This window comes from Trachurus japonicus, chromosome 22 (assembly GCF_045865225.1).
Source record: "Trachurus japonicus isolate A0001 chromosome 22, Traja_1.0".
In the NCBI taxonomy this organism is placed as follows: domain Eukaryota; kingdom Metazoa; phylum Chordata; class Actinopteri; order Carangiformes; family Carangidae; genus Trachurus; species Trachurus japonicus.
This window is the reverse complement of record NC_140928.1, coordinates 4,085,248-4,100,297: the sequence shown is the minus strand read 5'-3', so window position 1 is coordinate 4,100,297 and position 15,050 is coordinate 4,085,248. Positions and strand designations below refer to the sequence as shown.

Genomic DNA, 15,050 nt, shown 5'->3' with positions numbered 1-15,050 from the left:
AGACACACCAAAAAACATCCAAATACCTCCATGCTGCTCGTCTGTAATGTCCCTCTTGTATTGAAGCCCCAACATGAGAAATTGTTCCGAAAAAATTAAATAAGTCTATGTTTTAAGCTTGTTTGTAGCGGAAGATCCCGGTGTCTCAGTTCACTGCTCTTCCTGGTCCGTCCAAATCTCGCGTGATTTGCACTGACACCCAGTTCACGGCTGCGCAAATAGCACGAGATTCCGGCAGAGCAACACTAGGAGCTTCCGCTACAAACAAGCTTAAAATATAAATATATATAAAATATATGACCACATGAGCAAGAAGAAGGCTAGTCTCCGTTCGGTCAAAGTGAATCTGGAGCTGGTGATTTTCCACTGAAGGAAGATAAATGGAAAAAGAGAGAACAAGTAAAATGTCCTGGAAAAGCTTGAATTGTCCTGGAAAATGATTTCTCCTCCATCTGTCTGTCTTCACAAACACAACACACAAACAGTTTAGGAGATTTTGGCTGAATTTTCCCTTCAGTATTTTGCGTTTTTAAACAGAGACAGAAAAATATGCAAATGAGAACGACTTCATTATGAAGTCAACTGTTTTAAAATGTTGTGTGTATGAGCACAGAGGAAGAGAGAGAGAGAGAGAGGAAAACAAATGTGAAGAGCTGACAACAAAAGATGACATTAGACAAACTAATTAGTGTGTGACATCAGTGAAGATGTCCTGGAAAATGGTTTCAACAACAAGGCTGAACCCAAACTCAAGGAGTGGTTAGCATAAAGAAGTTGTGTATTTTATTAGGACATAATAACTGAGAGTGATGAGTCCTAAATACATGGCTTATTAATCTGAATCAAGGTAAAAAAAAATGTGATCAATGTACATTTTTTCAAGTTCCATTTTTGGATGTTTGGATGTTAACAATAGATCATATTCGTGGAAGCTTGGTCTTCAATTTACAAAATAGTGTTTTAATGTTTAAAGGGATAGTAGCATTTTTTTTTAAAGTGGCGTTGTATGATCTCCAAATAGCCCCTAAGTACTTTAATTGCAGTAGAAGACTCTCTGCACTCCTCCTGTTAGCAACGCCAGCCCATAATAGCCCTGCCCAGAGATTTACAACATACATTGTTGTGAACAGACCCAAAGAAACAAAGTGCAGGAAAAACAACGTTTTTATTTGGACCTAACCAACTCACGTATCCCTCCGCCCAGGGTTAGCGCCCGCCGATCAACAGTTGGTTAGGTCCAAATAAAAACGTCGTTTTTCCTGCACTTTGAAGGGCTGGAAAAAATTATATTATAGCGAACAATAGAACTGTGTATTTTTTTTTTCAGGTAAAACCTCTTTTAGGCCGTGAAAATAGGCCATTTCTTTGGGTCTGTTCACAACACTGTATGTTGTAAATCTCTGGGCAGGGCTATGGGCTGGCGTTGCTAATGGGAGGAGTGCAGAGAGTCTTCTACTGCAATTAAAGTACTTAGGGGCTGTTTGTAGATCATACAAGCCCACTTTTAAAAATAAATGCTACTATCCCTTTAAATTTGTGCCTTTTGGAGATCATTTCATCTTCCACTTGCTTTACATTAACAGACATGTTGAACAAACTTTTGCATCATGCCACTGTACCTCAGTTTGCAGCAGGAGTTTGATTGGGATGCATGTAAAAAAAAAAAAGCAACAACATAAAACGTGGCTCATTTACAGGAGCCGTGTTTCTTCATGTAGCTGCTGCGTCACGGCCGAGCCCACGCTGTTTAACTTCCAGGTGATCTCCAGGCAGGAGGCTTAGAAACTCTGTGGTAATGAGCGCTTAGCAACGACAGTCCAGTCCAGTCCGGTCATATAGGTACAGGAGAGAGAGAGCTGAGATGAGATCAGAGCAGCTATGAAGAGACCAAACAGCCGCACTGATGTGTTTTTATTCTCTGTGTTCCAGTGTTACAGTCAATTTAGAGACAAAGTTCCTGCAGAGCTGATCAGTCTCACTCTGACAACGTCTGCTCTTCTACCCCCCCACCCCCCTGAGGCAGCACCATCAACAGTAAATATGAGGAAATAAAGCTCTTCATCTGCTGCCCGTCCTGGCCGTCACCCCCCCCCCCCTCCACCAGACTGAGATCAACACAGCCACAGGGGACAGAGCAGATTTCAAATATAGTCGTGAGATGACAACTATCCACCGACGACTTTGATTGAGCCGTCGACATTGGTAGGGTTCAGATGCAGACTGATGTGTGTTTGTGTTTTAAAGGGATAGTTCAACATTTTGGCAAATTGGCCCATTGCCATAATCCCTATAGTCATAGCAGTATGTTTGTTACCTTTAATTGTCGGTGCAAGCTGTTTTTAGAACGGCGGAGCAGAGCCGTGAGCTGCTCAGAGCTACGCTATGGAGGCTCATGGGATTTCTTGGTTTCCCTCATCAAACTCATCAAATACACAATCCAACAACTCCACAACGCTCTGGTGGACAAGTTGTGACCTTGTTTTAGAGGGAAATACATGCAAAACCACTGATGCGCGTTGCCTTCAGGGACAGTTTTTCATCAAGCAGTCTCTGTATTTCCCTCTAAAACAACTCTGTCTGGTAACGTTGTGTTATTATCTCATAGTGTGGTGAATGTGCAGGTCACAACTTGTCCACCAGAGCGTTGTGGAGTTGTTGGATTGTGTATCTGATGAGTTTGATGAGGGAAACCAAGAAATCCCATGAGCCTCCGTAGCGTAGCTCTGAGCAGCTCACGGCTCTGCTCCGCCGTTCTAAAAACAGCTTGCACCGACAATTAAAGGTAACGAACCTACTGCTATGACTATAGGGATTATGGCAATGGGCCAATTTGCCAAAATGTTGAACTATCCCTTTAAGGATCTAATCAGTCACACTGTTGCTGAAAACCAGACGACGCCCTCGTGTGTGGAGGCAGCCAAGCCGGTGGGACTGTGTTTGTTTGTTGAGGTTGAGGTGGCTGGTTTTTATTTATTTTTTGGCTCAGAGGTCGTTGGTTGTTGCTTTCTCTCTTTGTTGTGTTGGTTCTGGTTGGTGGATCAGGTTGACTGATCCTGTTACAGGTCTTTCATACGGCAGCGTTATAGTGACTCATCTGATTGAGGCGTCAACTGATCTGAATCCAGATCAGGAGCTGCTGCTGCTGCTGCTTCGTCTCTGCCAACATAAAAAAATTCAAAATATACTATATATGAAATGACGCCTCTTCTGTTGAAACCTTTTCTTCCCTGTGTCCCAGAATGCACCGAGTGTAAGTCATAAAACTGTCATTTCAGCAGCTCTCAAGGCAGAAAACAGTTTATATCTCTCACAGGCTCCTTGAAGATCTTGAAGAAATGACATAGATGAGAATGAGAAGTTAAAGTCCTACATATTTCCAAACCTTCACACAGACCGGAGCGCTGTTGTTGAATCGGTGGTCAATATACTATATGAAGCATTTCAGAAGTCGTCGTACCACAACCACAAAATCCAATCACCCATTAGACAGCCCATAAATCTGATCTATCACCTCTGTAGTCAAGGTTTGGTTGGCTTTACCTGCAAAATGTCAATCAATTGTGATGCTTTTTTGATTTCTTTTCGTTCCTAAATGACAAATTTCACATTTACAAAACCACAAAAGGACCCATGTTTTTGTTTGAGATGTGAAAATAAGTGATTTAACTTTCTAACCTCAACTGGATCAACAACATCAAGACATAAACTACTAAAAGTTGTGTAGAAGTTGCTGCTCGGTGGCATTTTTCTGTCATTACTTTGAGTTTCTTCAGTTTTCTTCTGTGAGTCGTGTTTCGTCTCTGGACCTGGTTCACACCTGACAGTTTCTGATAATTATCCTCCTCCCGTCTTAACTCCGCCGACCTCTGCAGAAATACAAGTGTTTGTGTGTTTTAGTTTGTTCTCCTGCAGAAAAAAAACTCCACGTTTGACTCGTTAGACTGAAACAACTCTGAGACGATGAAGAGGAGTGAACCTCTTCAAGTTCTCTACAAACACCGGGAGATTTGGAGTTGGAACCTCAGCTCAGTCACACTTTGAGCAGAGGTGACGGTGGCCGACCGCCGAGCCACCGAGTTGCCCAATTAGGGAGTGTACAGTAGCGTTTGCAGGTGAGAGCTTCAGTTCCAGCTCAGTAGTCGAGTCAAATGCTGCGTTCAAAACAACTCGGAGGTCGGAATTTCTGAAAAAACATGGCTACCCGAAGGAAGTTTGGCACATTGTGGCTCACCGCTGAATACGAAAAATATATGCCGCAGCAAATTATGTTTTTTTGGAGGCAGATGAAGAGGAGAGGAGACGTTATAGCCTAGATAACAGTTAAACATTATTTCCGTTACATACGAGGACCACAATTTCACACAATACAACAATCACAGCTTAATATAAACGTATTTCATTATATACTGCAATAATACACAAAAAATATGCATTAAAACCTCAACAAATAACTTTTTACAATTTTTAAATTCTAACTGTTTAAAGGGATACGCCAACATTTTTTTTTCGTGTCTTGCCTCACTCCCGAGTCCATGACCAGCAGATAGACACCATCCTTTCGACTGTGCGTGCAGTAACAAGGGAGATAGAGCCGTATCGCCCTTAATTAGCTTAGCTCAAACACTGGAAGTGTATGGGTAGTGTTAGCCTGCCTCCTACCCGAGCTGAAATCAGCAGTCAGAAGCTGATTTCATTTTAGCTCTAAACTCTGTAAATATATCACTTTATCCACATTTCAAACATGTTTAGGTGAGAAAGTAGCCGTTTAGATCAGCAGTGTGGTGTTAATTTGTCTAAATACCAGCTGTTTACAATTTTGTTCAGACGAATTTGGCGCTACTCAAGCTAGCCGTTGTGACCAACGCACTTCCGGTTACTTTCACAAAATAAAACACCCGTTGCCCTTTACATACAGAAAACCATGACGATAGAATATGTGCTTTTACTTTGAAACAGGAAGCTAACCTACCCTCGATGTAGCTATTGAACCAAAATAAAGCGTCTTTGCTTGAACCCTCCGTTTTGACCGATCTTGTCCCGTTAGCGGCATTTGACCGCTCAAGATGCCTTACCGGAGAGTTTTGTCAGGTCTGAGACGAAGATCGGCCCGCCGGTTTCCGTTTAGAGTTGCTGAAGAGTTTCTCTGATGACTTTAGGTGGAGGCAGGCTAACACTACCTATACACTTCCAGTGTTTGAGCTAAGCTAATTACGGGCGATACGGCTCTATCTCCCTTGTTACTGCACGCACAGTCGAAAGGATGGTGTCTATCTGCTGGTCATGGACTCGGGAGTAAGGCAAGACACGAAAAAAAAAATGTTGGCGTATCCCTTTAAGACAAGGGCCACCATGTTTTGATGTTGTTGTGACGTCAAGTCGGAAAGTCGGAGCTCTGAAATGATAGCCGAGTTTCCAACATCGTTCAATTCATTTTTTTTTTAAAACTCGGAGCTCGTTTTTTTTCCGACTTCCGAGTTGTTTTGAACGCAGCAAAAGTCCTTGTTTATCAGCTGACAGGGTCCTGGTAAGGTCCTGGAATGATCCTGGAAAGCAGCAGAGTGAAGTTTGCTGAGCCGGAGCAGCAGTGTTTACCTCGGTGCCGCTGACAGACACACCACCTCTGTTCTGTCTTTTCCTTTTGTTTCTGTCTCTTCTGTGAGACACTTTCTTCTTCATCGTTCTCATACACATACACACTTTATCTGGAAGACGCAGTCGTCTCGTCTCTCCCACATCAACCACACCTTCTCTCTCATTTTCTCTTCTCACCTCCCTGAACCCTCCACCTCCCACCACCAATCCACGTTTTTCAAACCCAGAAGTCTTGTTATTTCTTCCTCTCCTTTTCTTTTGTAATTTTTTTTTTATTGGCTGGGAGGATGAGGATGAAGAGGAGGTGGTGGGGTACAGGGAGAACTATTTCGAGTGAGGTCTCTATGGAAACAGTAGAGTAGCAGCAGCAGCAGCAGGGTAAAGAGGAGGCTGACAGCTCGGCTCGGCAGCGACGACGCACAACGACTTTAAGTTCAAAAGGGGGGAAACACTGGTGCTCCGTGATGCCTCGATACGCTCGACACATCTTCAATATATTTTGCATATTTTAGACGTTAATTAACAGTTTCCATCACCTCGTTAGATTTACAATAAAAACAAACAACTCATATCAACAAAAGTACAATTATCTGTCGTTTGTTGCATCATCCACTCACTGACCTGTTGCTACAGCAGGTGGTTAAAGGAATAGTTCACCAAAAAATGAAATTCAGTCATTAGTGACTCACCCTCATGCTGATGAATACTCCGGAGTAGTTTTTTATTCCTCCTAGTCCAACCAAAACTTTATATGAGGGGCGGTGCGTGGCGCAGTGGTTAAGGCGGCCGCCCCGTGTAGAGGCTACAGTCCCCAACGCAGGCGTCCCCGGTTCGAATCCCGCATCGGGCAGACCTTTCCTGCATGTCATTCCCCCTCTCTCTGTCTCCTCCTTTCCTGTCTATCTCACTATGTGCTATCAAATAAAGGCAAAAACGCCAAAAATATACTTAAAAAAAATAGAGTAATAGGGCCCGACACAAAAACGTCCATAAAACTACACAAAAACCATTTAATATTCCTCCACACTGCTCGTCCACTGCATTCCAAGTGTCCTGAAGGGAGATAGTCCAGAGTTTACTGGAAACTACCTCATTTAGGACATTTTTACAGCCTAAACAGTCCTGGATTGACGTGACCGGACTTGCCTAAAAGACGTTGTTTAGAGTAAACTCTGGACTATCTCCCTTCAGGACACTTGGATTGCAGTGGACGAGCAGTGTGGAGGAATATTAAATGGTTTTTGTGTAGTTTTATGGACGTTTTTGTGTCGGGCCCTAGTATTCATCAGCATGAGGGTGAGTCAGTAATGGCTGAATTTCATTTTTTGGTGAACTATTCCTTTAACTCATTGAGTGCCATTGACGTCTATGGACGTCAATCAAAATCCAACGCTTGAGTGCCATTGACGTCCATAGACGTCAAATGCAGTTTTCTGCGGCTGGTAAATGGGGACGCTCTCGCGCACACTGTGAGTAATTTTGGGGCTTCTGGGATGTGTAGAACGAACGAGACTGTAGATCAGAGCAAGAAGTGAAGAGGAAGGAGAAGACGAGTGCGATCGGTACAGAGATAAAAAAGTCGGAAAAAGTTTCTATTTCTAGAGGAAAACGACGGGCAGAGCCTGGAACAAGTGTAACGTGGAGCTGGAGGAAGCTTAGCCACGGTGCTATTAGCATAGCTCCAGCATGAAGTGATCGGAGGAGGCAGGAAAGGTAAACTCATCTAGATGATCAGCACCGAAATGCCGAAGCGGAGGAGGATCGCGGAGTCAGTTTCACCAGTTGCTGTAAACCGACGTCGTGACGACGAACCAAGAGATCAGCGCGGTGCGTCGCTGCCGCGGCCGCGTCCAGCAGAGAGGCTGAAGACGCCACGACGTCTCCCTCACTACTGCAGAGACGAGGGGATGCAGCAGGGGAGAGGGGAGGAGAAGGAGGAGAGGACAGGGGAGGGAGTGAAGGGGGAGGGGGAGGGGGGCGTAGGAGAGGCAGCAAGCAACTGCTCGTACTTGTTGTATTTTAGTTGTTGTTGTTTTGTTTTTTGTTTAGTCTTTTTTTTTTGGGGGGGGGGGGTGAAAAAAACATGTGAAATGAAATGTTCAGATGTCTTACATATTTTTGAAGCCAAAATTAAAACGGATAAATCACTGTTTTCCTTGAGAGACTCTCTTTCACAAAAATGCATTTTTCTCAGCTTTCTAGAAAAAAAGTGGTCTTTTTGGTGCAACCAGGCTCTATTCAACTTAAGATAAATCAAGAATGGAACAAGGTACAAACAAATGTTTTTTTCCCTAGTTATATAGAGAGTCTCCTCTTTCCTTTGAGCTGTTTGGTGTTTTCAGAGTCATAGTACAAAATACTCTCTGGGTCTTGACATATTACTCAAAATGCCCCAAAACACTGGCACCTGGCACTGACCATTTTATAAAAGGTCTGGCACTCAATGAGTTAATAACGTGTTTTTTTTTTAGTTGTTGCATTCACTTTACTTGGCGGTTCAGGTGAGTTTCTAGGTTACAATAGGATAGGACAGACTTTATTGTCCCAATGGGAAATGTGTCTTGGACTTTACAGTGAACAGTAGTAAAAAGACGACAACATACATCCAGCAGTGGAACAGCTGTGTTGATCTACTGAGTCAGGGGTTAATAGGTTGTTACTGGGTGTTTGCTAGGGCGTTCCCAGGTGATTAGAGTTGTTGAAAGGTGTTTTTAACAAACAACTGTCAAACAAATTCTTGCACAGCATCAGAATGTTTATAACAGTGGGTGGAGATGAAGAAGAAGAGGAAGACACTAATATAAAATTGTAAAAATATGATGTCGTATTGTCAGAGTCATGATGATTTCAGAGCGCTGCAGGGCAGGCAGGGGGTGGTTTGTGTGTGTTTGTTGAGTATTTATCGTAAATAAAAGAAAAACCCAGACCCTCAGATGAATCACTGTGTTGAAGGTTTCTTATCTATTCATCTGTTTGTGTATTTTAAAGTGTAGATCTACGACCCGTCCACTCTCATGACTCACAGCCTCTGACGGACCGTGATGCTTCGTCACTGTCGTTGCACCGACATCACTCTGTGTTCACTTCTCTCCCTCAAAGTGCTTTCACAGATTCATTATTCTTTATTTATTTGGCTTCCCATTAGCCTCCACAAAGTGGTTGCTGGATGTGTGTGTGTGTGTGTGTGTGTGTGTGTGTGTGTGTGTGTGTGTGTGTGTGTGTGTATGTGTGTGTGTGTGTGTGTGTGAGTGTGTGTTCCTGTCAAAATAATCACATTTATGAAAGGCTTTAATGAACCGTGTTTTATGGAGCATTCATAAAGCAACAAGAAGAATGAAAAGGATAAAAACGAGAAAGAAAAACACAACTTTAAAGGGATAGTTCAACATTTTGGCAAATTGGTCCATTGCCATAATCCCTATAGTCATAGCAGTAGGTTCGTTACCTTTAATTGTCGGTGCAAGCTGTTTTTAGAACGGCGGAGCAGAGCCGTGAGCTGCTCAGAGCTGCACTACGGAGGCTCATGGGATTTCTTGGTTTGCCTCATCAAACTCATCAAATACACAATCCAACAACTCCAAAACGCTCTGGTGGACAAGTTGTGACCTGCACATTCACCACGCTATGAGATAATAACACAACGTTACCACACAGAGTTGTTTTAGAGGGAAATTCATGACATGGTCGCATACTTCTTGCAGGCTTGCAGTGGACTGGGTCTGTGCACAAAGGCTTTAAAGTTCATAGCGTGGTGAATGTGCAGGTCACAACTTGTCCACCAGAGCGTTGTGGAGTTGTTGGATTGTGTATTTGATGAGTTTGATGAGGGAAACCAAGAAATACCTTTAGCCTCCGTAGCGTAGCTCTGACCAGTTCACGGCTCTGCTCCGCCGTTCTAAAAACAGCTTGCACCGACAATTAAAGGTAACAAACATACTGCTATGACTATAGGGATTATTTGCCAAAATGTTGAACTATCCCTTTAAGACATGGCTCCAGTGTGTGTGTGTGTGTGTGTGCCCTGACCGTATCTCCTCTGTCTTCCTGTGCAGCTCTGCTCTACGCCACCATCTTTGGAAACGTGACCACCATCTTCCAGCAGATGTACGCCAACACCAACCGCTACCACGAGATGCTCAACAACGTGCGCGACTTCCTGAAGCTCTACCAGGTTCCCAAGGGCCTGAGCGAGCGGGTGATGGACTACATCGTCTCCACCTGGTCCATGTCCAAAGGCATCGACACCGAGAAGGTACGTACTATGATCTGATCAGATTCAGTTCTGTTTGGTCCCACGGTCATTGAACACACCAGGAAGAAAAGGAAAAAGTACCACCCATGAAAGAATAACATCAAGTCTCCACTGAAGGACTGAAAGATTAAACACACTCTCATTATTCTCCTCCACGCTCTGCATCTATCATTTATCTTTCAGCATCTAGATCTGACTTTAACAGGAGCTCTGATCAGATCAAACACACCACACACACACACACACACACACACACACACACACACACCTCACACACAGCAGCACTGAAGCCATTAATGACGCTCTGCATCACCTGCAGCTCTCGGCTCTGAGCTGCGGAGACACAAGCAGCAGCTAATAAAAGCAAACACACATTAAAAAACAGCTTCAATTCTCTTCAGCATCTATTCTTCTTTTTCTTTGTGTTTCTTCTCCTTTTACCAGTGTTAATCTAAATATCAAACTCTCCCCCCGCAGCCTTAAAGGGATAGTTCAACATTTTGGCAAATTGGCCCATTGCCATAATCCCTATAGTCATAGCAGTAGGTTCGTTACCTTTAATTGTCAGTGCAAGCTATTTTTAGAATGGCGGAGCAGAGCTGTGAGCTGCTCAGAGCTACGCTACGGAGGCTCATGGGATTTCTTGGTTTACCCCATCAAACTCATCAAATACACAATCCAACAACTCCACAACGCTCTGGTGGACAAGTTGTGAGCTGCACATTCACCACACTATGAGATAATAACACAACGTTACCAGACAGAGTTGTTTTAGAGGGAAATACAGAGACTGCTTGATGAAAAACTGTCCCTGAAGGCAACGCGCATCAGCGGTTTTGCATGAATTTACCTCCTAGTTTGATGAGGGAGACCAAGAAATCCCATGAGCCTCCGTAGCGTAGCTCTGAGCAGCTCGCAGCTCTGCTCCGCCGCTCTAAAAATAGCTTGCACCGACAATTAAAGGTAACAAACCTACTGCTATGAATGGGGATTATGGCAATGGGCCAATTTGCCAAAATGTTGAACTATCCCTTTAACGCATGATTTCTGACTCTGTTTATTGTCGTGTTGCGTCTCTCCCATTATGAGAGCAGCTCCTCTCTCAGTGCAGGTGTCAGGTTTTTTTTTGCTGACTAGTGAAACTGACCAATCATAAAACTGCTGTCATGAGTCAGCAGCTGTGAGAACCTCAGCACCGACTCATCAATTTCACATCATATTAATAATTCCCTGTTTTTTTTTCTCCATGTTTCAGTTTCAGCATCACACGCCTCTCCCTGATCAATCCTATTTTTGTAGTTTTGCTCGAGATAATTAAACCCAGTCGAGGAGACATAAGGCGAGTGTGGTGCCCACCCTCAGTATAAATACCCCGCAGTCAGAACTGGGGCCAATTAGTGGGTACTTTTTGTCACTTTGGAAGCGGTTACACGGTTCTCAGTCAGCTGTTTATCTGAATACACACCCAAAAAGAAAAAACCCTCAAAAAACACAGGCTCAGCTCTGCTAATAATCCTCTGCTTTAAATAAAGCGTTGTGTAGAGAGCGTACACAGGCTTTCACATCATTTCTTGTTCCCCTCGGTCGATTTTGTTCATATTTAATAAGGCGGGATTGCAGACAGGACAGACCGGCTAATATTTTGTTTTCTGTTTTACCTAAATGCTTCAGTTAATTAGGCTGGATTTCAGAGTGCGTGTAATGAGCTGGACAAAATGATTATAATTTAAAGTTGTTTAGCCTCTTTGGCAGACGATTGTTTCGAAAAGGGACTTAACGAATGTAATGGCTAAATAAGCCTGAATTTCTAAAAACGAACAAAGTGCAGACGCTAAGCTGCAGTAAAGCTGGTGCAGAAAAAAACACAAGAGAGTGAGAAAAATCTGTTTCTGGTTCTGGTTCTCTGAGCCAGGACTTGTGGAACCAGGTGTCAGAGGACTGGGTTGGTTCAGATGGAACAAAGGCGATCATCACATTTCTAATCGGGGTGGGGGGTGTTGAAAAATAGGAGTGTTATACAACCTCCGAGGTGAGAGCAAACATCAGAGAGGTGAGAAGTGACAGAAAAAGGTGTCGACTGCAGCTGGAGTCAGGACATCATGGACAGGATTAGGGCTGGGGTCAAATTCATATCAATCTTCATTTGAAAGACCCGACATCGATTCATAAAATTCTTTAAATCTTTACGATCCTTTAAAGGAGACACATTATGCTTCTTTTGCACAAATTAAAATAGTTCCCAGGTGTCTTAAAGACATGTCTGTGACCTGCTTCGGTCAAAATACCACAAGGATCAAACATCACAGCTCTTTTCATCCTCTCAAAACAGCCCTGTTCAGAACGGCTGGTTTCAGTGCCTGTCCCTTTAAATGTAAATGAACCACTGTTGGCTCCGCCCCCTCTATCGGTACCTGTACTCACAGGTAGGGGTGGTTTCATGCAAATTCGAAAACTAATGACATCATTGTCAGACAACTGAGGGAACAACTGGTAAAACCACATGGATTTCAACCTCGGGAGCCTGAAAATTACTGATTTATTTGTCTGTTCTCACATTTTCAGGGCCAGACAGCCAGACAAACACCCAAATATATGTTAAAGAGCCCTAAAAAAGTGATGTATCCATAATATGTCCCCTTTAATGTATACTTTTTCCTGTTTTCTCTGTTAGTCTCTTAAGATCTAGACATGTGGACGTGATCATGCTGCTGTTTACATTTTGTTATGTCCAGTCACTGCTGGAATGATTGATTGCAGAACTTGAGTTATCACCCATGTCTGCACTGAAGAGTGGCACTGTTTACTTCTGTGGTGGGTCATATTAAATACCGGTATATGTGCATTAATGTAACTGCTTTTGGGTCAATTTTTAATGTAAACATTAATATTTTTAATAATGTGTCAGGTTAAAGAGTGCAGCAATTAGTTCTGTGCAAATCTCTTTCATAACTGAGCAAAATTTAAAACTGAAACATCTCTAAATTAATCAATATTGAATCGAATCGGGACCTTGTGAATCAGAATTTAATCCATTTAGTCGAGCAGTAGTGATCCCCAGCCCTAGACAGGACGGTGTTGCAGCAACTCTACAGGAAATTGTGCAAATATTCAATTCTGAACTCAAGCTCCATTAAACTAACTCCTCTGAGGCTCTGAACTGTATCACACAGATTTAAAATCTGTATCTGCCGAGCTTCAAGTCTGAAGCCGAGTCGACGTGGCAGGAAGTCCTAGATGTGCTAATGAAGCCGGTGTGGTTCCGCTAAAAGCCCCGGAACAGCTGCAAAATTCACCGGGTTTTTACATGATAGACGGTGGATTTACATCATCTGACGTTTGTTTTTAACTCTAAGAAATAAGACGTGAACTCACAGGGACCAGCAGAGAGTCACAGAAACCACAGTGAAACTGGTGAATCCGCGCCGCTGCAGTGATTCATCAAAGAGGGAAATAAAAGTTCATACTCTGCAGCCTTTGTTGTTGGGTTTTTTATTGTCTTTATTTATTTCAAATGCCAAACAGAGCGTCACTCTCTCTCTCATGTGTCTCTGTCCTCCAGGTCTTATCCATTTGTCCCAAGGACATGCGGGCTGACATCTGTGTCCACCTCAACAGGAAGGTGAGTGTCTGGTCTCTAACACTCAGCAACTTAGTCTGAGACAAATGTAAATATTAGGGATGTAACAAATCTTGATTTTTGGGGTTCTTTCAGATACCAAAAAATTGTCTGAATCTGAACCCAATATAGAATCCTCCTCCCATCAATGAACCATACAGTAGAACACATTATACAACTACACATTATACACCTATTATACATAACATCACACTTTGCCTTCCCTTTGTAAATTTAAAAAACAATGGGCAACAACTTTCACCACTATTTTGCATTATGCTCACACTCAGAACATCACCGAACATTTAAGCTTCAAGTCATTTAGGATACAGGCTTTAGTCATTTTTCTCGTTCAAAACAAGAAAGAAAAAAACAAAAAGTGAAATTATTTCCACAGAGCAGAGAAAATGTCTGCCTGTCAGTATTATTCTACACTGCAAAAACTCAAAATCTTACCAAGAATATTTGTCTTATTTCTAGTCAAAACAAATCTCATTCTACTTAAAATAAGACTCATCACATTTAAAAAGCAGCTTGTTTTTAGACACTTTTTCCTTCTTTCAAGCAGATTTTCACTTAAAATAATCTGATAGTGGGGCAACTTTTTCTTCCTTATTACAAGCACAAAAAAACTTGCTTTCACTGGCAGATTTTTCTACTCATTTCAAGTGAAAATTTGTTTGAAACAAGTGAAAATTATCTAAAAACAAGTAATTTTTAGGTGATGAGTCTTATTTTAAGTCATTTTGACAAGAAATAAGACAAATATTCTTGGAAAGATTTTGAGTTTTTGCAGTGTATGTGTTACTTATGCCATGTTTAAAGTAAAATCAAGTATTCCTTTATTCATCCCACGACGGAGAAATTCGCAAAGTTACAGCAGCAGTACATACAAACAAACACATTCACACATGCCGTGCACACTGTGGTGGACTGGTAAAAAATATAAATATAGATATTTATAAATATAGGGCAACCAAGATATTAAAAGAGATATAAAAAAAAAAAATAATAATAATATATATGGCTAAAAAAACAGGTTTATGGTAAAGTAACAGATAAGGTTTGTTGGTTTAAAATTACCACGATAGCGATGCTAATTTCCATTAGCCCGTCTATGATGTTTTCCATTATGTGTTAGCATCAAGCTAGCAGACTTTATATTTGGTTTGTGATAATGACGGTGCTTTTCAGTGAGGGCAGGATATTGTTTGTACTGTAAGACTTCCCAGAAACTGAACCTCAACAAAAAGCCCAACATTCTTCCAAATCCAAAACTTAAAGCAGATATCAGTGGAATGTTTTTGTTAATATAAGTCCTAAATAGTGTTCAAGGAAACTCGTACTTTGTGTTTTTCCTTCCTGTGAAGTCATACCAGTTCGATCTGGTACGAGTTCACGGGTCGGAAGTTACGAGTGGCCGTTATAGGGAACTTTCACAGACAACAGGACGGTAAAAACACGAGCTACGGGTTACCTGGAACGCTACCAAGTCGTAGTTGTGACTTGAAGCTGTAACTTACGGTTTCAAAAGCCTGCCTTGAACACAGCATTAGCCGAAACGGCCGTGCCACTGATATCTGCTTTAAA

At 42.3% G+C, this 15,050-nt stretch overlaps 1 protein-coding gene across 1 annotated transcript in view; it reads left to right on the top strand.

Annotated features, from left to right (window-relative positions):
* Positions 1–15,050, top strand: part of kcnh5b (potassium voltage-gated channel, subfamily H (eag-related), member 5b) — a 202,637-nt gene that overhangs the window by 115,578 nt on the left and 72,009 nt on the right. Inside the window, 2 exon segments of the mRNA XM_085767523.1 lie at positions 9,645–9,844; positions 13,404–13,463. Of these exon segments, the coding sequence (XP_085623649.1) occupies positions 9,645–9,844; positions 13,404–13,463 (260 nt within the window).